At 41.2% G+C, this 25,295-nt stretch overlaps 2 protein-coding genes across 5 annotated transcripts; one reads left to right on the forward strand and one right to left on the reverse strand.

Annotated features, from left to right (window-relative positions):
* The first annotated feature begins 9,227 nt into the window (after nucleotides 1-9,227).
* LOC121976768 (homeobox-leucine zipper protein HOX19-like) lies at nucleotides 9,228-10,618 on the forward strand. The gene is made up of 3 exons (XM_042529098.1): nucleotides 9,228-9,827; nucleotides 9,949-10,028; nucleotides 10,109-10,618. The coding sequence occupies exons 1-3, from the start codon at nucleotides 9,387-9,389 to the stop codon at nucleotides 10,413-10,415; spliced, it is 828 nt and encodes a 275-aa protein (XP_042385032.1). The 5' UTR covers nucleotides 9,228-9,386; the 3' UTR covers nucleotides 10,416-10,618.
* Nucleotides 10,619-12,663: 2,045 nt separating this feature from the next.
* On the reverse strand, nucleotides 12,664-15,866 carry LOC121976771 (transcription factor bHLH49-like). Of its 4 annotated transcripts, none has more exons than XM_042529119.1 (8): nucleotides 15,273-15,866; nucleotides 14,189-14,491; nucleotides 13,886-14,113; nucleotides 13,729-13,794; nucleotides 13,581-13,649; nucleotides 13,428-13,499; nucleotides 12,993-13,175; nucleotides 12,664-12,932 (listed from the first exon to the last, which is right to left on the reverse strand). In XM_042529119.1, the coding sequence occupies exons 2-8, from the start codon at nucleotides 14,489-14,491 to the stop codon at nucleotides 12,849-12,851; spliced, it is 1,005 nt and encodes a 334-aa protein (XP_042385053.1). In that variant the 5' UTR covers nucleotides 15,273-15,866; the 3' UTR covers nucleotides 12,664-12,848. The 4 variants fall into 4 exon arrangements, with proteins under 4 accessions (XP_042385053.1, XP_042385070.1, XP_042385062.1 ...); XM_042529136.1 differs by having other exon boundaries at nucleotides 14,189-14,457; nucleotides 15,273-15,863; XM_042529128.1 differs by lacking the exon at nucleotides 15,273-15,866 and having other exon boundaries at nucleotides 12,664-12,921; nucleotides 14,189-15,256.
* Between the last annotated feature and the right edge of the window lie 9,429 nt (nucleotides 15,867-25,295).

Raw genomic sequence — 25,295 nt, forward strand, 5'->3', positions numbered from 1 at the left:
CTAACTACGAGATTCGTCGTTGTCTTACTGTTTAAATCACAAACTAATTAATCATTCAGTGGAGTATATCTAATGTATTAAATGAAATGCATGAGTTAGTGCCTTCTTGTATGCTAATGTATTGGTTCTCAACAAAGCTTTTTGATGGCCGCCCAACCAATGACATCTTGGAAGCCTTCTTGAATCATTCTCCTAAAAGTATACATTTAATATTGCAAGTGAGTCTTGAAAATTAATTATTAATATTATAGAATATAGAAGGGTAACTAAAGATGATAAGCTCATGTCGTCATAGTTGGTAAATCTAGCCATATGCCCTATTAATTAGTATAGATTGAATTTGAATGTCTCATAGCCTATTTAATTATAGTAATGTTAATACAAAGAGTTAAAAGTATTGGTGAATGTACCTCTTCTTTTTTTTCATCATCATCATTTATTTTTTTTTTAAAAAAAAATTGTCAAACCTATCATCTCTTTGTCTTCTTATCTCTAGACCCAGCAAATCAATGATGGCAATTAGATTTAGATTGAGGAGAATAGTTCTTTGGATGTAAGATTGCATCCAAGTCTATATCCTTAAAGATAGGGGAATTGGATATGGCCTACCCTACAATCAATCAAGGTTAATTTTTACCACTATCCAAAGTCTAGATTCAACATTCCATTACGAAGAATATCTTTGTAATTAAGTAGGCTCTTGGCATGACTTGCACATCAAGTGATATATATATATATTCGAATCCATTACTCCTTGGGGAGAAAATACTCTATAATAGACCGTAATTGAATTTCAAATTTTAGATATTTGATCTATTATTATTGAAAGATTTAATCATGACATCCTTTCGTTGGGGCCTAGTGCTATATTTAATGTGATGTCACATCCTCATGACATTAAATAATCCAATTTGTTTAGAAGGTTTGATGAAAGCTCAACCATCATGTTGACTTACCAAGAGGTCCATTAGTAATAGTTAATCAATATTTTCTCCATGATATGAAACATTTCCACCAAATCAATTATGATTCATGATGGGTATGCAAGAAGCAAGAGACCTAATAATGTTGACTGTGGAACAGTGCATGTGCTTTTGTTTTTTGGATCCTTGATGTTGTTTTCAAGCAAATTAAACAAGAGACAACTTTGAATGGATTAAACAATTAAAGTGAGCACGACTTGTGTTTTCTTGTATTGTTGATCATGATCAGCTATGTCAATGTCTCTCCTTGCAAGGAAATTAGACACTTGACAATTGACATTTAATTCATGGGACCAACTCAACTATTCGTCTACCAATTGAATTTCGAGATTTTCATTGAGAAGACCTATAGCCAAGCAATTTATAGACCTGCATTTCTTATCTCAACAAAAAATGATGGAAACGAAAAGAAAAACAAAAGGTCAATGCATTTTCAAAAAGAAAAAGAAAAAGAAAAAGAAAATGAATAGTGTCTCTATTTTCTTGAAATTGAAGGTGATGTTACAAGAATGTAATGAGTCAATGTTAATTACCTAGAGATTTAAATTGTTGTGGTGGTCTAATCAATAATAAAGCTCTGGATTAAGAATAATGGCTAGCTTTCGGTTGCTTTCGGGCGTATAAAATAAAATAAAATAAAATAAAGATGATTAAGATAAGTAATTAGCGATACTAATGCTAAATTTTGTGCTCTAATCAATGTGAATATGAACCCAACTTTTTGTGTTCAATGTCTACGTGTGGGTCACACGCATTAATAGTGTAATCAAATAAGTTTTGCAAGACTAAAGTTTAAAACATGTTAAAGTGCATGCTAAAATGTGGAGGATAAATTAACTAGAGTTATAAACATGTAGTAGTGGCAAGCATCAAGGACGGTTAATAGATTTAAAGCTTGAAAATTTTCTAAAAATGGATAAAGTATGAGCCACAAAATAATTTGAAGATTTTGTTCTCTAAATGGACATAAATTTTACCAAATCTCTTTGATAGATAATGGAACTAGTTGTTAATTATAAGGACTAATTAGCACCTAGCCTCTTGCGTCGATCACCATTCTTTCATCCATATATAATATTTGAATACATTCATATGTTATTGTTGGACAATTTGTTAGCAATTTTGAAAAAAAATACTAAATTAAAATTATATAAAATCAATTTTAATTTATCTATTGCGATGATCTGATCAGATAATCTTAGACTATTAGTGAGACTAATTTTACCAAACTTTCAGTGGTCCAAGTGACAGAGTCGATGCAGTGCGCAGCCAAATCGGAAAAGGAATGTCAAGGAAGATGTCAAGGCATGCGCTCAACACAGTTTCTTTAAAACAGATTGACCCCACCTCCAACTATACTTCGAGGTTCTCTCGGGTCATCTGTTTTCCAGAATACAACGATAGAACCATACACACAACCAAGAACTGTTATTCGTGTGAACTAAGAATGCACATAAGTGTTATCACAAGTAGTTCAGTCAAAAAATGTGGAACCGCCACATCAGCGGCCCCCTAGAGCCGGTCCCACGGATATGGAGGGAGGTAAATACAGGTACACAGGTGGAAAGTGCATGGCGGAGACGTTAACCCCAGACAGTGACACCCTGAGGATCGACCCCTGGACCTTTCGACCACAGAACCATGCACTCCCCATCTGTGCTACGCCCTGGGGACCACAAGTAGTTTAGTCAAGCGTATGCACGATTGAGAGAAAAGAATTGGGGAACGATGGTAGAAGAATTCTTTTATTATTGCTCTCAATTTCGCTTGCGCTTATCTTCTGCTATTCTCCTCTTTGTTCAAGATCCAACCTCTTTATATAGGAGCTCTCATCTTGCCTATAATGAATGACCAAATTATGGTCATTTAATATTGCATTTAATGTCGTCATTAATGAATTTAATGTCTCTATTAATGTCGAGACGTTATGAAATCACCATTAATGTCGAGGCGTTACAGAATCACCATTAATTTATATTAATGCTTTCGTTATACTCTTGAGTATGTAGCATAAAGAGATTCAGGTGACAAAACATTAATTCATTCTTTTGGATAAATTTTGTCTCTACCGATCCGAAATTCGACGCGCACAAGTCGTGCTCGCACACGAGTCAACTTGGTTCAGTGCAAATCTAGACCCTGGATTTGCACCCTCTACATACCCATGCATGAGAGAGAGCTTCTCCCCATGCATATGTCCACAACAACAATGCATGTTCCATAATTTAAATCAACAATAAAGTCAAGAGACTCCCAATGTGGGTTTAAAAAATCATGCACAATAGAGTCCTTTCTTCTCCACCTCTTTATTTCATTCACATTTCCAACAATCCCCCACATGAATAGAAAATAGGGTATAATATGATAACATTCAGCAATTGAGTAAAGTATAGGACAGATAAATTTTACCTTTTGAACCTTCCCTAGTGAAGATCTGTTTGCATACTGACTGACAGTAGACATGATATCCTTGAACTGTTCTAAGCATTGACATATCTCATCCATGACTCTCCTTGATACAACTCAGTTTTCATGAGTGTGTTCATTTTTTGCCATCAATGCATTTGGTTATGTGAGAAGCTCTAAGAATTATTACTCCAATTCTCTTTGAAGCGGCCCCACTACTTTCTCACATAGGTGATCTCTTAAGAGTATTCATCATTACTCTACTGGATCATTAAAAGTCATGTGCTCAACATCCATCTTTCGCTGGTTCATTGGGTTGTTCTTCCACATTGAGTAACTTTGTCGATACAATTAGATTGTCCCTTTGAACCTAGTTCTTGGGATCTTCAGTCTGCATAGGTTGAATTTCCTTTGCACCAATATTTTTCATTGGCATCAAGCTCATCCCTCGCGATGAGCTTGCAACTAAATCTCTATTTAACACTTTGGTTAACAAATCTATCAGGTTATCCTTTGACTTCATATGGTCAACAGTGATAATTCCCGTGGAGAGTAGTTGTCTAATGATATTATATCTATGATGTATATATCTAGACTTACCATTATACAAATGACTCTGTGCCCGACCAATTATCGATTGACTATCGTAATATATGCAAATTATCGACACTAATTTTGGCCATCTTGGAATATGTTCTAAGAATTGTCGTAGTTATTCAGCCTCTTTACCACATTTGTCAAGAGCTACAAACTCATATTCCATTGTGGATCTGGTTATAACAATTTGCTTAGAAAATTTTTAGGAAATGACTGCACCTTCAAAAGTGAATACATATCCACTCATAGATTTATATTCTTTTATGACAGATATCCAATTTACATCGTTGTATCCTTCTATCATAGCAAGATATCTAATATAGTCAATCCATATTCACGAGTATATCTCAATACTCTTGTTATTCCTTTCTAGTACTCAACACTGGGATTACTTGTATATCTACTCAGTTTATTTTCTGCGTAAGCTAAATTTGGTCGTGTACAATTCATCAGATACATCAGGATTCTAATCACTCGAGAGTACTCTATCTGAGAGATACTTTCTCCTTAATTTTTTGATAGATGTTGACTCGTATCTATCAGCATTTGTGCCAATACAGTATCACCCTTGATAAATTTCTCAAGAATCTTGTCCACATAATGGGATTAACTAAGAACAAGTCCTTCTGTTGTTATGAAAATTTTGATTCCTAGAATTATATCAGCTAGGCCTATGTCTTTCATGTTAGATCTTGAGTTTAAAATATCTTTAGTGGATTTAATTAACTTATCATTACTTCCAATGATAAGTATGTCATCTACATAAAGGTACAAGATGATATAGTTATCCTCTGTGGCTTTAATGTAGACACATTTATCACATTCATCGATCTTGAATCCACATTTCTTCATGACATTATTAAATTTTTCATGTCATTACTTTGGTGATTATTTCAAGCCATATAATGATTTCACCAATCTACAAATCTTATTTTTTTGTCCTGGCATAGAAACCCTTCAGGTTGCTTCATATAGATTTTTTCTTCTAAATTCCCATTTAGAAAGACTCTTTACATCCATTGATGTATTTCTAGGTTTCATAGAATGACAATAGTCAACAATACTCTAATGGAAGTTATTCTCAACATCGAAGAATACGTATCAAAATAATCAAGACTTTTTTGTTGTCAGTATCTTTTAATTGCCAATCTGGCCTTGTACTTATCAATTGTGTCATCTGACTTCATTTTATTCTTGAAAATCCACTTGCAACCTAGTAGTTTACTTCTCAGAGGAAGATCCATAAGTTCCCAAATATGATTTTGCAAGATAGATTCTATCTTAGATTCAATTACGTCTCCCCACTTAGGTCCATCAGAAGAGCTTACTGCTTCTAAGTAATTGTAGGGTTCACTTTTCAATATGAAAGTGATAAAATCTATTCCATAGGATTTTTCCATCAAGCTCTTTTACTCCATCTAAGCTCAACCTCGATTGGTTCCTCATAATCTTCTTCTTCTTGTGTTTTATATGTCTGTTTTGAGAAGCTAGCATTCTTTCGAGTCTTATACAAAAACACATGCTCCAAAAATAAGGCATTCCTCAATTTCATTATTGAGTTCTTATGTATATCTGGTATTTGTGACTCGTACATAAAAAATTGATGCGTACTGCTGTTATGTGCATATTTAATAAATATGCAATCAACAGTCTTTGGTCTTATTTTAATCCTTTTCAGATTAGGCACTAAAACTTTGGCAAGACATCCCCACATTCACAAATATTTATAGGATGATTGTCTTCCATTTCACAACTTATAAGGGCTCTTATCTATTTTCTTCTAGGGTAATTTATTTAAAAAGTAATTAGCTATTAATACAACTACCCCCCACTTGAACTCTGACAGTCTGAAACTTAATAGAAAAGTATTCATCATCTCCTTTAGAGTGTGATTCTTCCGCTTAACAACACCATTTTATTAAGGTGTATAAGGAGATATTGTTTTATATATGATTCCATGTTCAATACATAACTCAATGAACGTGATATATATTCACCGCCTCAATCACTTTAAACTACCTTAATATTTTTATTAAGTTGATTTTCAATCTCATTCTTATAGAGAACGAATTTCTCTATAGCTTCATCTTTACTTTTGAGAAGATACACATAATAGTATTTTATGTTATCATCTACAAAAGTAATGAAGTATTTATTCTCACCACGTGTTGATATACCTTTGAGGTCGCACAAGTCGGTGTGAATTAGCCCGAGTGGTCCGTTGCTTCTCTTAACATGTTAAAAGGATGATCTAGTCATTTTGGCTTCAACACAAGTTTCACATTTGTGTTTGGGGTCAAGGTAGAATGTAGATATGATTTGTATGTTTATTAATCTATGCAACACATCGTAGTTAACATGTCCTAGTCTACCATGCTACAAACATGAAAACTCAAGCATATAAGTAGAAGAACTTTCATCTTTATTTATCTTCTAATGATCATTACATTAAGCTTGAATAACCCATCAGATACATGACCCATTCCTACAAACATTCCATTCTTAGATAGTACAACTCTATCTGACTCAAAAATAATATGAAAGTCATGCTTGTTTAATAGTGTTCTGGACATTAGATTCTTCTGAATCTCCGAAACATACAACACATTGTTACGGAATCATTATTAATGGGTTTAATATCGTCATTAATGACAAGATATTACGAAATCACTATTAATGAGTTTAATGTCATCATTAATGTCTAGATGTTACGGAATCACCATTAATTTCATATTAATATTTCCGTTACACTCTTAAATAGGTAGCATAAAGAGATTTATGTGGCAAAACATTGGTTCATTCTTTTGAGCAAATTTTACCTTGATCGGTCCGACATTCGACACACGCGGGGCGTTCTCGCACACGAGTCAATTTGATTCAGTGTAAATCTCGGCCCTGAGAATTTGTATCCCTGTGCACTCATGCGTGAGAGAGAGTCTCTTCCCATGCATATGCCCACAATATCAATGCATGTGTTATAATTTAAACTAACAATAAAGCCAAGAGACTCTCAATATTGGTCTAAAAATCTATGCACATAAAGTTTCTTCTTCTCCACCTCTTTATTCCATTCACATTTCCAACCGTTATTAACTCTTAAAGCTCTTTATAACCTTTTTGGTGTATCTTCATTCAATGTAAAGCCCTTTTTAGAGCTTACAATGGAAATTTTTCTTCCCTGTGTGAAACGTTCAAAACGGTTATTCAATTATGAAAAGAGCACATATATGAATGGCAAATGGTTTTTTGGCTTCATTCTATCAACATTTTATAATTAAACTACATCTCTTTGTTTACTCTATTGATTGTTTTATTTATTTATTTTTCACCTTTTGAGATGGTTTAACTTCGTAACATAGTCTAATATTGAGTTATTGCTATCATACTAACCTAATTTTCAATAAAAAATTATAAAAATTTAAATTTAAAACAATCTACTGATTCATGATCATATATCTTTTCGACCAAATAAATACAAACATATACATTGATTGCTAACTAGCTCTTACTTCTAAATCTAAGAAATTGACAAAACTGCAATATATTTCTTTCTTTTCCCCTGAATCTGATTGGGAGACCTAAATCATTTGGCAAAGTGTGAAGCAAGATCTGAGAGTGCCCCACATGTCCTTTCTTGTCCTTGTGATTAAGTTTAATCATGCCATGGATTGAGGGCAGTGGATGCATGATTACCAATGTGGACTCATGGTTTTGTTGAGGAAGACTGAGGGGATCGATGTTGGCTTCAAAGCAGAATGCATGGTAGACAAGAGGCCCCCACCACAGATTTTGAGGATTTGTTGATGGTGATGCCAATTGATTCATATCATCTCCATGTGAAGTAAGAATCCAAACTTGTCTTACTCACACCAACTCATACATTTATTATCTGGTCCCAAAAACAATATACACACACACACACTGAGATTAGACCTAATAATGCTAATTAATGACCATTAATTATGAAAGGTCAGCATCAGTTTGTGGAGTGGGGTGGAAGTCCATATAGCTAGTGAGTTTAAGTAAATTTTGGTAATGGGAATAAATCCCAGCTCCTTTTGTTTTACAGCTCATATTACATGACATTCAAGCACTTTGAAAGGTCAACAATTATTTAGATGCAAAGTTAAGAGCAATGACGACATGAATGTATTTTACAGCAACTGTCGTGCTCAGACTTCTTCTTCTTCTTCTTCTTCTTCTTCTTCTTCTTGTTCGATCGATGCAGCAGAAAAGGAAGAGGTCATGACACGAGGAGGAGCAGTTGGTCTTTAATTTCTTCTCTCGATGAGGATAAGTATCAGAACAGTAGGAACTAATTACTGTTTGCGACTGATGAAAAGTAGAAGAAAACTCTATTAAAGTGGGTGGGTTCAGCACACAGTCATCACGCATGAGGCATGACTTGTTCATGCATGCAGACGCTAGCTAGCTGGTCGAGCAAAAGCTCAGTTGGTGCCTTTCTCCTCCTCCTCTTCCTCCTCCTCTCATGGAAGTCCAGAATGGTCAGCAATCCACCCACCCACCCCAAAAAAAAAAAAGTCTCATTTCTTTAATGATCCACTTTTTTTTCCCAACTTCATTACATTAATCCTTAATTTTCCTTCATCTCCCAAAGATCATTTTTTGTAAATTATTACTGCATTTTCCTTAGCAGAAAGAGTGGCTCATAAGAGACATGCAGTGATCTTGTACTCTTCTTCTTCAACTTTGATTGCCAGTTAAGCCTACGTGTCGCCAAGGGAGGGGTGACACCTGGGCCAGCTGTGGATTTTCCAACTTTGGAAAAGATAAGAGAATATTAATGTTACTTACATATTCTCTAATGATGGGGATCCAAGTCAATGCATATCTTATAGATCATGCAATATCATGACAGTGATACGCCCAAAAATAAGAAATATAACTCATTTATCACTAAAACCCTAAACCCTAAACTAATTTCCTTCGTGTGATTATCTGTGTGTCCACAATGGAGACGCAAAGTTAATGAATGTAGAAAGTATCGAAAGGTGCCAAAAACAATCACTCTCTTGGTGTGGTGCAGTGTATTTATCATTCACCTCTACTCTAAGTATTAGGTCATTTTGCAAAATGTATTCCCCCATCTTTAAGTTAAAAATTTTTCTCTAGTGCTATGGAGTTAGGTTGTCACACACACACACACACTTGTCAAATTATTTTTAATTTAATTTGATCTTCATGTGTATGTATATATAGACGCACTTGTACAGTTAATCATATCATTCTAATTACCAATACCCAATTCCTTCCTTTCACTCATTCCTTTGTTTCCTTTGCCAACAATCATAGGTATCCATCCCTTTTTCTTCTCTCTCTCTCTCTCTTTTTTCCCCATATAAAATAGAGGCAGTGGAGGAGGTTGGAGAGGCAAGCTAGATGGATATGGATCCTCAAGATCTTTGTGACGCCGGACTTTCCTTAGGCTTGGCCATCGGCCATGGCCGCGCCACCAGCACCGCCTCCACGGCCGATCACTGCCGCCGGAGACGACACCTGCGGGAGTCGGCTTCCCTCACCTTGAGCCTCGGCGCCGGCGCTGACGATGTGCTCAGGGCCATGCAGAGCAGTACTGCTGATACAGTGGAAAAAGAGGGCCGGCCGGTGGCTTCCCCTTGCAGCGCCGTGTCTTCATTCTCCTCTGCCTCCGCCGCCGTTAAGAAGGAGAAGGACGTCGAGGAGGCGGAGAGGGTGTCTAATAATTGTAGGGCGAGTGATGAGGAGGAAGACAATAGCTGCTGCCGGAAGAAGCTTAGGCTCACCAAAGAGCAGTCTGCTCTGTTGGAGGACCGGTTCAAGGAGCACAGCAGCCTTAATCCAGTAAGAATTAATATATATATATATATATATATCGATAATTAACATGAATTTTTCACCTTGTTCATTATTTTTCTTTTCTTGTTAATTAATCAATAATTCACGATCTAATTTTCATGATCAGAAGCAAAAGCAAGCCTTGGCCAAGCAATTGAATCTGCGTCCGCGGCAAGTCGAAGTTTGGTTCCAGAATCGCAGAGCAAGGTATAAATACAGTTTCTTTGTTTGTTTTTGTCTGAATTCATATAATTTCTGAGAAATTAATCAAAATTAATAATACACAGGACGAAGCTGAAGCAAACGGAGGTGGATTGCGAGGTCCTGAAGCGGTGCTACGAGACGCTGACCAACGAGAACCAGAGGCTGCTCAAGGAGCTGCAGGAGCTGAAGGCCCTCAAGTTCGCGCCGCAACTGCCGCTCTGCATGCAATTCCCAGCCGCCACCCTCACCATGTGCCCCTCCTGCGAGAGGATCGGCGGCGGCGGCGGCACCACCTCCGCCTCTGCCACCGCCACCATCGTAGCAGCAGCAACTCCGCCCAAGTCCGGCCACCGCTTCTTCAACTCCTTCACCCGCTCCGCAGCATGCTAATTGCTAATCCATTGAATTCAATTAGCCAGATAGCTCAAATATCCATTACAGACTCCTAATTCAAATTCTCCTAAACTCCAAGCTCATATATGCTTCAGGCTAGTGCAACTCCTCTGTGATCATCATCTTTGTACAGAAATGCAATATATGTTCAGAAAAACAACAGATTAGAAAGAATAAAAAAAATTACATTAATTCTTGAAGCAACCAATTGCTTGTCTCTTAGTGAAACTATAAACCCATATAGCGATGAGAAGGTGGTGCAATATTGGAGGAACAATTTTTTTTTCTTTTCAGTTGTTTGGGTGGGACAAGGTAGCGTTTGTGAGATGATGGGGATCGTTCATGGATCGTGGGTATTGAATGGTATAAGGCAGAGAATTGAATTCTAATGGGAATTGAGTGTGAGTGAAGGAAGGAATGATTGATGGTCATGAATGTGGTCGGGCTTGCTAATGCTTCCTTTCCTTACCTCCCTTCCTCATTTAATTTGGAAGGGGCAGACAAGCCCATGTGGTTTCCTGGCCCACACTACCCTACTGGGACCCCCCCCTCCCTTTTTTTTCCCCCATTTTTCACTTTCGCAAATCACTCATGGGGATCTCCTTGGCCCCTTACCAAAGCATTCCTTTAGGCTTGTTTCCACTTTCCACATCCACAGTCACACCATGCTCCATCTTAACTCACAATCAATCTTTGCTCCAGGGTTTGAAAGTATATGGTAGTTTATCTGTAGTAGACAGGGTCCAAGTCTTAGGAAATGCATGTCTATGTTCGTCTCGTTATGTATTTGACACTTGTGCTTTTGATAAATCTTTTTCTATAGACGTAGAGTCATTGCATGGGGATTGTTAATATGATGATTCTATTTTTCTTTTTTAACTCACAGTCAATCACTTCATACTATTTTTGATACAAAATTTCCTAGGAGAATATTATGAAATATATATGTGGATGACTCTAAGTGAAAGAAGAGAAATTGATAAAGTTTTTTTCCTATTTGAAGTTCTATGTTAATTTATCATTGTAACTTCGTCATTCATATAAAAATATTAGGTTTTACTTGGAAATATGTTTTTTTTTTAAATTAGCATCATGTATCCAGTTCTTCAAATCTATTAATTCTAGATGATTGGTCTGATTTCATAGAATTTTTTTATCAGTCACTAAAGTAAATTGAGAAAAAAATATCCTACAATACATTTCAGTTGATATTCGAACCGTAAATTCTTTAATTATATGTTAGAGGGTCTAACCAATGCACTATTACTCGGACGGGGCGCATCTTCCAAAGTAGTAACTAATTGGATAAACATGAGATTATCAATGAACTTTTGATGCTGAACAAAGAAGATTCTTCATCAACGTGTAGTAATTAATTGGATAAACACGAGATTATCAATGAACTTTTGATGCTGAACAAAGAAGATTCTTCATCAAGTTGAAAATGAGGGAAAAAAAACATTCCTCTCAAGTCAAATGCAAAACAAGAAGAATATAGCTTGAAGCTGAATAATGGAAAGGATTGCATCCAGCAGAGAAAGCAATATATTCTCTGGCCATTTCATGAGATGACCAATCTATTTAGGACCACTCTCGCCTCTAATGCTATGCCATGGCCAGTGGGGATACTTGTTGATCTCACCGGCCAAGGTATTCAAACAAACCTCACAGATGCTATTCCTTTTCTTTTCCCATGTGACCTTGAGCCGCCTGCAACTTATTGAGAGGCCCTTGATCACAAGGAGGTCACTTGGATCCTACAGGAAAGGGAAGAAGAGAGTGACTCACTTGGAGATTGTCGGACGCAGAGCTTTGTGCCTCTAATTACTAAGTAGAGAAACTTTTAGGACGTATCAGATAATCTGTAGGTGGTCCAAGGTATTATAAGAATATTTGACACATATTCTCGTGTGCTTGGAAACCAGAGCATGTGCATTTTGATATTGTTGGAGGATGGCATGTTGAGTGGAGTGTGTTGTTTTCTATCTGCATTCAGAAGGGTACATTCATATCGATCGATTGAATTAAGGTGCCCATGAGTAAATCCAATAGGTTGGTCCAATTCATATGCGACATGAGTAAATGGAGAGAAGGTGAATGATTTGTTGAGATTTAAATCTAGTTAACAGTAGAATTTAGTTTGATCTTATGGCCATGTTCAGATTAAATGTGTCGCTTTGTTTGTTCGGTTGCTTAAAGCCTAATTCATAACCCTTCATGTATCAGCTGACAAATCCAACCAAGATGAAGATAAAGGTTAGAACTGTGAAATTCTATACACACATCATTTGTAATCCAAAACATGAACAGATGCTTGAAGCATCACTACATCCTTGTATGCAATTGGTTGGAAGGGTAACTGCTATAGCTTTAGAACTGTGTGCCATCGGAACATTTGCATGAGTAATCACAAGATCTCATAATAGCCACCTACCAGTGTGGTCGGTCTGTGGCAGCTTCGCTAGGTAAGAGATTCATGCGGCGGAGCTCATCCTGCCATGGACTAGGCAAGTGCTGCCAAGCATCATCTTAGAGGAGAGCAAGAGCAGATGAAGAGGCATGTTTTAAAGTTACCTGATACAAGTGAGGGACTTGTAAAAAGGAAGCATGCTGCAATTCCTCTGAAGTGTGAGCAATGTAAGGCATCTCAGGTTGAGAGATCCTTTGATAGGTGGAGGAATACAAGGCCGACTGGCAGTTGCTCATTCTTGGACCAAATGCAAGGACAGACGATCCGCTGTAGCATGACTGAAGAACCTAAATGAACAAAATTCAGATAACATCAGATGCAGTGATATCATTTGAGGGCAAGAAATGGCACAATGATAAGCTTAAGCAACTTGATCTCTTCCACTGTTCCCTTCAAACTTGTGTTAGACACTCAATATTCCAACACTGACACCTCCATTTTATAAAATGAGGTCTCAAACACCTAAGCTCATGCTCAGTGATGAATATCCTCACCATCCTTTAAAACAAAAGAATAGAATTTTCATATATTGATCTTACATCTTTTGGAAGAATTTGCTCTAGATCAAAGCTCATTTCTGGATGAACAGCCGCAAGCTTCATCGAAAGGAACTGCACATTTCAGTGGGAAAAGTTTGATTTCTCAACTCCAGCAAATGAATCGTGTCTTAATTAACATGCTTTAGGAGCTACCTCGACTTGGTGCTGCAACGACTGTACATAGTTGATTATCTCATCAAGAATCATAGCCTTTCCATTTATCTGCAAATTTGCAATGAAGATGCTCAATGCACACACAATTGTGCAAAAAATTTGAGGGTTTTAGGAAAGGAGCAATTACTTTGCTGCATCCTGGAACAAGATCTTGAAGAAGTTTCATTCTTTCACTAATCTTTTCCCTTCTAACCTGCACACCAAGATGATCATGATGATAATAATAATTAGAGAAGCTATAATCATAATGCAGAACAAAATGTGTTTAACAATAAGGCACCTACTCTTTCAGCAAGGCTGTGACTGTTGGTGGCCTGGCCTCTCTTGGCCCTAACATGGATATAATCATCCTTCCAAACGTCAGCATTCTCACAAACTTTATTATTTTTACTGCTTGACTTATGGTTGCTTCTTCCAGGGTTCAATTCATTCTTCTGCTTCTTCTCATCTTTCGCCGGAGGATCTTTGAAACGCTCAACTGAAACATCTTGTTGCTCTTCAGACTTTGCATACTGATAAAGAAATTGGTTAGCTTCAGTACACGAAATGAGTTTAGTGCATATAATGAAAGATTTATCTTATCTTACTTGAAAACTAGTATTTCCTGGAGAATGGCAAGGTAAATTTCCACCTCCAGCTGCAATTTCCGTCTTGTTCCCCTTGATGCAACTCATGCCTTCACGAGATCTTCCATTGCGACAGGGTGAGAGCATAGCAGCACCAGCAACCAAACCACTGAGATCTTGATCTTGTGTTAACCTGCTGTTGCTGTCGGAGATTCTATTAGCCTCAGTAAAGCTCATCCTTTGGACCACAGTGAGGGTATCCCAATTGTTTCCCGAATACTCTTCGGAAGCTATCGCAATCGAAGATGTACCAATGGAATACATCTGTGAGCATTGGCAATTTGCAACAATATGTATGCTCAAGCTTAATAAGAAGGAAGGAATTCAAGGTTCAAACAGATGCTGTGGGAACCCAGGTAACTTTTTCTTCAGGTAAAGAATTGAGACTGATAATTACTTGCAGGACTCAACAAGGAACAACTGCCCTTGGCAGCTTTAGATCAAGAGATAAAAAAGCAAAAGAAGTCACTTACAGAAGAATCTTATGCACAGCAAGCAAGATAGAGGAACAAATGTGAAGCCATCAAATCTACCATGCACCAGCAATGTTACTCTCTGAGCCCACAAGGATCACATATGACAAATCTTCTACTTCATTTCTTTCCCAAAAGACAGAAAAAGCTAACCTTTTAATCCAAGTATAAAGGAATTAAGTTTTTTCTTTTCCAATAGGGATTCAATTTTTGCTATCAAACGCATAGAGGGTTTGTTTAGACATGAATATAATACTATAAGGAATTCACAAGTAATGGCTCCAAGCAAGGTTTTTGCAGAATATTTCTCTTTTGGAACAATTGAACAAACACTGAAAGTGGAACATCAGCAATGGCAGAAATATCATCACATTTGACTATATTTTGAGGGGGAAGAAGTGACAGCAGATCTGAATAAGTAAACTGGTAGGGAGAAAGGGACATGGATAAATAACTTTAAGAGGTCAAGAAGGGAAAGCCCTTTTGTCTGTGACTACTCTTCCAGCAAAGGAATCTGTGTGCAAACAGCCATCAAATACAGTAAATATTACACTCTGCTCTTTGAAAATTACCTGTTCAAGTAGCAAAGATGAACTCTTCCAAGCAGCAGCTCCTCCCTTTACTTGTATGAAAAAGGTTAAATAAAACCCCAACCCTTAAACCCTATCAAGAACGAACACCTCCAGTAGAAATGTCACCTTATACCAAGCAAAATGCTCATGAAGAAGACAATGATAAATCATCAAGAAACATAAAACGAGGGCCTGAGAAGGTAATACAAGGTACGAATAGCCCCATGAGGTGAAAAAGATAGAAACGAGGGAGGTGGTTAACCTCCATCAACTGCTCTCAGTAATTTATGCTTTGCTCAAAAGAGAGGGTTTTAGCTAAGCAAAGCATTTGGTGATTCAAAAAGCTTGACAAAGAAAGAGAGGGATTGCTGATCCCACTGTTATCTTAATGCTTTTTTAGGGGACAAAAAGACAAGGTGCTTATCTTCCACACCAAGCTTGGAGGTGCAATCTTCTACTGACACAGTGCCAGCCATTTCTACACTCATGTTTCCAACTGCCAACTCTCCTCGGAGGAGGCACATAACCCTTCTTTTTCCTCCCCTCTTTCATCTGAAACATGTTGAATCTTGGGATCCTTTTACCTTCTCCTTTACGCTTCAAAAGCCTGAGTAAGCTAGCTTGGAATTGGATGCCGGAACAAACAGTCCACAGGATCTACAGGGCGGCTCAAGCCTGAGGCTCTAGGAAACAAATTTTAAACTTTTCACATTGTTTAAAAAAAATTTCACTAGTCCTTTTTCATTTATGGAGAATAACAAATTAGAGTTGGGATCAACAATCGGCTTAACCAAAAACTAATGTATTAAGTATTATTTAAAAATAAAGAAACATGAAGAGAATAATTTAAGAAAATAATAACATTTAAATAGGACAACAATAAAAAGAATCATCTTCTTATCTTCAACTCATCACCATCCAAAAAGCACAAAAAGCAAATAAAAAAAACAATGTAAAAATAACAAAACTGCATATAATTTGTAAAAAATAAAGATAATGAGACCAAATAAATCATTATTATTTATCAAAAATTAAATAAGTATTTTTAGATATAGAATAAAAGAAAAAATAAATTATATTTTTTATCGTCTAAACCAGAACAATTATAAATGATATAATGGAAATAAAAGAAAAAAATCAAAAAAATTATGACGGTAAAATATCTAAATAAAAACTAAACTTAATGTTATTAAGGAAGTAAAATGATAGAGATATAACTCACTCTTGCTCAAAATTAATAAAATCCTCTATTTTTATGGAACACAAGATGCACGAATACATCATCATTTGAACTTAATCAAGAGAGCATAGTAGCACCAACCGAATTAGCATGACAATGTTAGGTGCAATTTCTCTTCCGTAATCTCAACAAGCGAGAGAAGCATAGAGGAGGAGTTGGAAAAGGGAAAGAGGGGGGAACTCAAAAAAAAGTAATCTCAACAGGCGAGAGAAGCATAAAGGAGGAGTTGAAAAAGCGGAAGAGGGGAACTAAAAAAAACTAACATTTTTTGAATAAAAAATTTCAATTCATGTTCTTTCTTATTATAAAACATCAAATGCGAGAAAGTCAAGTTGAGAGATATTGAAGAGGAATATAGATTAGATTTTATAAAATAATATATATAATTAAAAATAAATTTAATAATTTAAAAATAAAATTTTAATATATATATATATATATATATATGTTCCTGTCGGGAATCTGATAAGAGAGAACAACCGGTGTGATGTGTCTGGAATGTGGACCGCATCTCCATAACCCGGATGGTGAGCTATCTTCTGTGTTGACCAAGTCGTCAAGAGTCCTCTGGTCAATAGTACTTGATCCAGCAACTGGGTTGCTCCGATCCCTGGTACCCCGATGCTCGAGGTAGGTCCCAATAATATATAAGAAACATGCCAAATGAATAGTGGATTAATAAAGCAAAATAAAGGATGAATACGGTGACGTACCCTAGCCCCGAGGGGGCGCCCTCGGATGGGTCGGTGAGTTGGTCGCGATGTTGATAGAGTCGTCGCGACCCTGAAGAGTGGACGAAAGTGAGGCAACCGAGGAGCCGGATCTGGGGACGGTGGCATGGACTCCAGTGCAGCATGGATCCAAGAGGCGACATGTCTGCCGAAATATGACGACGGCTCCTGAGCCGGAATACTACAACGGCTCACAGGCCGGGACACGGTGCGCAGGCCGGATAATACCTGTAACTCACAATCATAATAGAGATACGAAGCACAGCGGATCAGTGGCCGGAACACAACACACAGAGCAGAACACAGATCACAATAGTAGTGCAATAGCAGTAGCCCGAAGGCCGGATTAGCAGTGGCTCGAGAGCTGGCTCATCGCCGAAACTGTACGTCGACATAGATTTAATATTGAATCGATGTTCGAAGTGTATGAAAGCGCGAATCGAGGGTTAAACAGGCGCCCCGAACGTGGCGACAGCGCTGGATGTTCGGGTTTGGCGATGGGAGAGCCAACAGCGGCAATGGTGTTGTGCCACCAACGATGACGTTGTGCCACCGACGAAGGTCGTGGGTCGGTCGGTGACTATCGCTGGAGGTGGCGTCAGAGGGCGGCAGCGGCCACTAGAGGTGCCCGTGATGACTGCTGGACTTGGTGGCAGGTGCTGGAGGCTCACGGCGACGGTCGCGGGAGGAGGCGGCAGCCGTTGCTGGCTGCGACGCTCGCTGGAGGCAACGCCGATCCACCTCAATGGCGTTAGCGTCGGCGAGGGGAGGAGCGGTGATGACTGTGGCGTGAAGAGGCCGAAGGAAAGGAGGTAGAGGAGAGGGAAGTAGCTGCCAGCGTCAATGGCTTCCAGCAGCAGCGACGGCAGTGAACCGAAGCGAAGGGGCGATCGCCCGCCGAAGAAGGAGCGACGGTGGCCTCGGAGGTTGGAGGCGACGTTGGCTGTGTTGACGGCATCTCCGACGGAGGAGGCTACGGGGAGAGAAGGAGACTGAAGGTAGGAGAAGGAAGTGGCAGCCTTGTCCCCTTAATGACGGCGTGGTCATCAGCGGCGAGGAGCTCGCCTGAAGGAGAGCTTTCTCTGACGATGGCCCCATCCCACGAACGCCCCCTCCCCTTTTCCTGGTGTGATGAACAATGTCTTCTTAAAGCAAAACCCTACTCTTGTTAAATGACCCAAACACCCCTCTCTTTTCTCATATTTCCTATTAATCCAAGAGATATATCCACATCAAAGTTTTCCTTTCAAGTCTAGTCGAATGAGGCGTGAGTCCGACTGACTATATAGTCTATCGCAAAAGCTGCATCACTCTCGATCATAGAGTCAAATCGTGAACCCCTCATATAATGTCATGCAAGCGGTCGCTATAGTAATGGTGTCATGCGAGAGAGGGTAGCGATGCCGAGCGAACTACGAGAAATAATACCAAGTCGATAACCGGACAAATGCCGAGCGAACAACAAAACATTAAGCGAACGACGAGTAAAATGATAGTCAACCGAGCAGCGCGCGGGATGCCGAGTAGACTGAGCGAATGAGCAGGCAATGCCGAGCGGGTGACCGAGAAAGTATTGACCAGTCGACCGTAAGATGCTGACCATACCATCGAGAGAATGTCAAGCGTTCGACCAAGTAGTTTAAGTGTGTGGTCGAACAAACGGTTGAGCGATACTGGTGGGACGACTTTGTTGATACAGTCTGACCTGGATGTTGTTTTGCTGTTAACACTAATTTAAGTTTGTATCAGATATTTAACTTAGATTGATTACTAATCTAGGTTGACTTGGTTGACCTGATTGAGAAAGTCCTAACTGGGATGTTAGGCAGTTGGAAAGTCCTGGTGAGTGAAGCCAGGTAGATTGGAAATCCTGGTGAGTGAAGCCAGGTGAAAACCCTAGTGAGTGAAGCTAGGTGCAAGTCCTGGTGAGTGAAGCCAGGCAAGGGAAAATCCAGATGGATCAAGGGTGATCGGACATCTGGTGTTGAAAAGTCCAAGAAGGAAACTTGGCATGCGAAGTCAGAGAGGGCTCGGTAGCTCGTTCTCTGGACCTGATGGACTCGGAGAGGGCACGGTAGCTCGTTCTCCGGATTAGGTCAGAGAGGGTCCTAAGTGGACATTCCATGGCACATTGGATCGGTCGGTAGACCGATCCAGTGACACATGAATCAGTGGATCGGTCGGTAGACCGATCCGGTGAAACTCAGTTCCATGGATCGGTCTGATGACCGATCAGATGACACTCAGTAGCACACTGAGTGAAATCTGATCGGTCTGCAGACCGATCAGAAAACACTCAGTAGCACACTGAGTGCAATCTGATCGGTCAGGGAGACCGATCAGGAGAAGAGCCTGCAGAAGAGAGAAAGGGGTGGATCGGTCTGTGGACCGATCCACACTCAATCTGATCGGTCCCTGCGACCGATCAGAATGGCCTCAGACCGATCGGTCCAAGCACTGTGATCGGTCTGGTGACCGATCCACACACTCTGATTTGTTCGCTGTATCAGCGATTCCTTCACTGCTTTTGATATACCTCATTCATTTATGTGATATAATCCTCTATGCTGTTAGCTTTTGAGTTTGCAGGTTAACAGGTATCATTCCAAGCCTAATTTCAAATGAAGTTCATAAGAGGAATGCGACAAATGGTCTTTCTGCTGGTTTCAGCGGCGCATGGTGCATTTCAGGCATCAACGGATACTGCTGTGATCTGGCTGCGATCTGCTTGGTTCGAGCTCAGAAGACGCCAGTGATGACTGTGATATCATTGGTGTGAGTTCAGAGAACCAGGTAAGGAGGAAGAGGGATTGGCTGCAGCGCTGATTTGCGCAGTTTTGGACCAGATCGGTGATAGCAGAGATCAGGTTTGAGAAGCAATAAAAACAGCGAGAGGAGAGAACAGGACAACAACAAGAAAGCTTGAAAGAAAAGTCTGTGCTGTTGTGCGAAGTTCTTGAGCTCTCGGGTGAACTGCGATCTCTGTTCTGCTACTGATCCTCGCGTGGTTGTAAGCATTTTTATTCTCCTTTGCCACCGAGTTTCTGTAAGTCTCGTGCTTTAACTTAGATATTTCTTGAGACGTTGTGGGGAGGTTACTCCACCGAGAAGGAGGATTTGTAGCCGGAAGTTATCCGGGGTGCGATCTACCGAAGATCAAGGAGTCGTCCACCTTACGGACACGCCGAGGAGTAGGGGCAAGTTATCCCCGAACCTCGTAAATCCTAGTGTTAGTGTGCTTGTGTTTTTCTTTCCTTTAGTTGTCTAATTCCGCTGTGCTAACAATTATCTGTGTAGAAGTTTTGTTTAAGTTTTTAAAGGGCTATTCACCCCCCCTCTAGCCATCTAAGATCCCAACAGACTTCGCAAGTGCTGACAGAATGACGCGCGCTTGGCAGAGTGGCGAGAAAAATGTGTCGACCGAGCGGCAAAAAATAGTGCCAAGCGGATGACATGCAAGCTATCGGGCGAACGCCAAGTGAGCGCCCCGGCGAATACCGAACGAGCGATGATGCAATGCCGAGCGGAAGTGGAGCTCGAAAACGGAGCGGAAGCATAGCCTGCAAAATCACATTCGCACGGGAACGGAAGTTGTGGGCCGAGCGGGTGCATCCCCTGTGAACTGAACGGGAGTATAGCACATGAATCGAAAGCGCACGCAAGCAAAAGTCGTTAGCCGAGCGGACGCATTGCCTGTGAGCTCAACGGAGGTGTAGCCCAGGAATCGAAGACGCATGGAAGCAAAAGTCGTGAGCTGAGCAGGCGCAGAGCCTATTAGATATTCTGGCCCGAAACCAGTGAAGATACTCTTATTCACGACCATTGGAGATAGCTCGACCCCGAACGGGGGAGATAAGCTGTTTTGATATGCTCCGTGACCAATGAAGACCTCTCGACCCCGAACGGGGGAGATATGAGATCCGATGAGCTGGTCCGAGACCAGTGAAGATCACTCGACTCCGAACGGGAGAGATAAGGAAATATTATATACTAGTCCGAGACCAGTGAAGACCTCTCGACCCCGAATGGGGGAGATATGAGATCCGATGAACTGGCCCATGACCAGTGAAGACCGCTCGACCCTGAATGTGGGAGATATGAAATCCGATGAGTTGGTCCGTGACCAGTGAAGGTGAAGACCACTCAATCCCAAACGGGAGAGATATGAGATCCGATGAGCTAGTCCGAGACCAGTGAAGATGAAGACCGCTCGACCCCGAACGGGGGAGATATGAGATCCGATGAGCTGGTTCGAGACCAGTAAAGATCACTCGACCCCGAATGGGGGAGATAAGGAAATATGATATGCTGGTCCGAGACTAGTGAAGACCGCTCGACTTCGAACGGGGGAGATAGAATATCTGATATGCTGGTTCCCGACCAGTGAAGACCGCTCGACCCTGAACGGAGGAGATAGAATATCCAATAAGACTGGTCTGTGACCAGTGAAGATCGCTCGACCCCAAACGGGAGAGATAGAATATCCAATAAGACTAGTCTGTGACCAGTGAAGACCGCTCGATCCCGAATGGGGAAATAGGAGATCCGATGGTAGAGACCTAGGTTTAAGGTCATCGCTCGACCGTTGATGGAGACCTGGGTTTAACGTCGTCGCTCGACGATTTGATGAAGACTTAGGTTTAAGGTCGTCACTCGACCGTTTATGGAGACATGGGTTTAACGTTGTCGCTCGACGATTTGTTGCAGACTCGGGTTTAAGGTCACCGCTCGACCGTTGGTAGAGACCTGGGTTTAACATCGCCGCTCGACGATTTGATGCAGACTCGGATTTAAGTTCGTCGCTCGACCGTTGGTGGAGACTTGGGTTTAACGTCGCCGCTCGACAGTTGGTGAAGACCTGGGTTTAACATAGTCGCTCGACGATTTGATGAAGACTTGGGTTTAAGGTCGCCGCTCGACCGTTGGTGGAGACTTGAGTTTAACGTCACCACTCGACGGTTGGTGGAGACCTGGGTTTAACGTCGTCGCTCGATGATTTGATGAAGACTCAGGTTTAAGGTCGCTGCTTGACCGTTGGTGGAGACCTAGGTTTAACGTCACCACTTGACGATTTGATGCAAACTCGGGTTTAAGGTCGCTGCTCGACCGTTGGTGGGGACCTGGGTTAACGTCGCCGCTCGACGATTTGATGTAGACTCGGATTTAAGGTCGTCATTCGATCGTTGGTGGAGACTTGGGTTTAACGTTACCGCTCGACGGTTGGTGGAGACTTGAGTTTAACGTCGTCGTTCAATGATTTGATGAAGACTCGGGTTTAAGGTCACCACTCGACCGTTGGTGGAGACCTGGGTTCAACGCCGTCGCTCGACGATTTGATGAAGACTCGAGTTTAAGGTCGTCGCTTGACCGTTAGTGGAGACCTGGGTTTAACGTCGCCGCTCGACGGTTGGTGGAGGTCTGGGTTTAACGTCGCCGCTCGATGATTTTCACATGGGTTTATAGTCGCTGCTCGACTTCTAATGCCTATGGCTCTAATATAACTCAAACCCGGTCGATCGGCGCAGAAGTCTCTGACTTTGAGCTCGTGGCTCTAATATAATATAATCCCGGCTGATCGGCACGAGAGTTTTCGACATTGAGCCCGCGTCTCTAACATAATATAATCTCGGCCGATCGGCACGGGAGTCTTCGACATTGAGCCCGCGACTCTAACATAATATAATTCCGGCCGACCGGCACGGGAGTCTTCCACATTGAGCCCGTGACTCTAACATAATATAATCCCGGCCGATCGGCACGGGAGTCTTCGACATCGAGCCTGTGACTCTAATATAATGTATACCCGGCCGATTGGCACGGGAGTTTTCGACATTGAGCCCGCGGCACTAACATAATATAATCCCGACTGATCGGCACGGGAGTCTTCGACATCAAGCCTGTGGCTCTAATATAATGTAAACCCGGCCGATCGACACGGGAGTCTTTGACATTGAGCTCATGGCTCTAATATAAGATAAGCTCGGCTGATCGACACGGGAGTGTTCGACCAAAGAACTATGGCAGATCCTATGATCGGAAGAGAAAATACAATGGAAAAACTAACCTGCCGTCCAACAGAGGATCTGACTCAATTCCTCAACTCCCAAATACTTGTGGAGTGAGGAGAATATGATACGCTCGTCGAAACCCACCAAAGTCATGAGTATGGCAAAATTTTCCGGCGTCGTCCATCTTTACGTTCCAGATTAGGCGAAGTTCCCACTGACGGCCCCAATTATGTTACTGTACAAGAATCTGAGAAGACAGAACTGCCGGTGTGACGTGTCTGAAATGTGGACCGCATCTCCATGACTCGGATGATGAACTGTCTTCTGTGTTGACCAAGTCGTCAGGAGTCCTCTGGTCAACAGTACCTATATTTAACGACTGGGTTGGCCCGATCTCTGGTACCCCCAATGCTCGAGGCAAGTCCCAATAATATATAAGAAACATGCCAAATAAATAGTGGATTAATAAAGAAAAATAAAGGATGAATACAGTGATGTACCCTGGCCCCGAGGGGGCGCCCTCGGATGGGTCGGTGAGCTGGTCGCGATGCTGATCGAGTCGTCGCAGCCCTGAAGAGTGGACGAAAGTGAGGCAACCGAGGAGCCGGATCTGGGGGCGACGACATGGAATCCGATGCAGCATGGATCCAAGAGGCGACATGTCTGCCGAAATATGACGACAACTCCTGACCCGGAAAACTACAACGGCACGCAGGTTGGGACACGACACACAGGCCGGATAATACCAGTAACTTACAATCATAATAGAGATACGAAACACAGCGGCTCAGTGGCCGGAACACAGCACATAGAGCAGAACACATATCACAACAGTAGTGTAATAACAGTAGCCCAAAGGCCGGATTAGCAGTGGCTCGAGAGCCGACTCATTACCGAAACCGTACGCCAACATAGATCGAATATCGAATCGGTGTCTGAAGTGTATGAAAGCGTGGATCGAGGGCTAAACAAGCGTCGTGAACATAGCAGCGGCGCTAGATGTTCGGATTTAGCGATGGGAGGGCCGACAGCGACGATGGCGCTGTGCCACCAACGATGACGCTATTCTACCGACAAAGGCCGTGGATCTACCGGTGGCTATCGCTGGAGGTGGTGTCGGAGGGCGGCAGCGGCTACTAGAAGTGGTCGCGATGACTGCTGGACTCGGCGACAGCTGCTAGAGACGGCGGCGAGGGTCGCGAGAGGAGGCGACAGCGGTGGCGCCCGCTGGAGGCAGCGGCGATCCACCTCAGTGATGTCAGCGTCGGCGAGGGGAGGAGCGGCGACGACTGTGCCGTGAAGAGGTCGAAGGAAAGGAGGTAGAGGAGAGGGAAGCAGCTGTCAGCATCGATGGCTTCCAGCAGCTACGACAACCGTGAACCGAAGCGAAGGGGCGACGGCCCACCGGAGAAGGAGCGACGATTGTGTTGGAGGTGGGAGGTGACGTTGGCTGTGTTGATGGCATCTCCGACGGAGGAGGCTGCGGGGAGAGAAGGAGACTGAAGGTGGGAGAGGAAAGCGACAGCTTTGTCCCCCTAACGGTGGCGTGGTCGTCGACGGCGAGGAGCTTGCTTGAAGGCGTGCTCTCTTTAGCGGCGGCCCCATCCCACGAACGCCCCCTCTCTTTTCTTGGCGTGATGAGCAGTGCCTTCTTAAAGCAAAATCCTACTCCTGTTAAATGATCCAAATACCCCTCTCGTTTCTCCTATTTCCTATTAAGTCAAGAGATATATCACATCAAAAAAAAAAAAATATATATATATATATATATATATATATATATATATATATATATATATATATATATATATATATATATATATATATATATATATAGGTGGAAAAAAAAATCAAAGTTTCTAAAGTGACATTATGAGTAAAGATGCGTATCCACGCACACTTGATAAAGCATGGATCATGTTATAAAGAACCACATTTTGCACTATAACAAACAAGTTGTCAGAAGTTTTGTTTGATCAAGTAGAATTTTTGGCACACGAGATCATTGCATGGTGACTTAGGATATCATCTCTGGGGGGAAAAA

This window comes from Zingiber officinale, chromosome 1B, assembly GCF_018446385.1.
Source record: "Zingiber officinale cultivar Zhangliang chromosome 1B, Zo_v1.1, whole genome shotgun sequence".
In the NCBI taxonomy this organism is placed as follows: Eukaryota; Viridiplantae; Streptophyta; class Magnoliopsida; order Zingiberales; family Zingiberaceae; genus Zingiber; species Zingiber officinale.

Coding starts and splice junctions, on each gene's coding strand:
- LOC121976768 (XM_042529098.1), top strand. CDS start 9,387: ATGGATATGGATCCTCAAGATCTTTGTGACGCCGGACTTTCCTTAGGC. Junction 9,828..9,948: donor AGCACAGCAGCCTTAATCCA/GTAAGAATTAAT, acceptor TTTCATGATCAG/AAGCAAAAGCAAGCCTTGGC. Junction 10,029..10,108: donor TTCCAGAATCGCAGAGCAAG/GTATAAATACAG, acceptor AATAATACACAG/GACGAAGCTGAAGCAAACGG.
- LOC121976771 (XM_042529119.1), bottom strand. CDS start 14,491: ATGTATTCCATTGGTACATCTTCGATTGCGATAGCTTCCGAAGAGTAT. Junction 14,114..14,188: donor CAGGAAATACTAGTTTTCAA/GTAAGATAAGAT, acceptor TTTCTTTATCAG/TATGCAAAGTCTGAAGAGCA. Junction 13,795..13,885: donor GTCACAGCCTTGCTGAAAGA/GTAGGTGCCTTA, acceptor CTTGGTGTGCAG/GTTAGAAGGGAAAAGATTAG.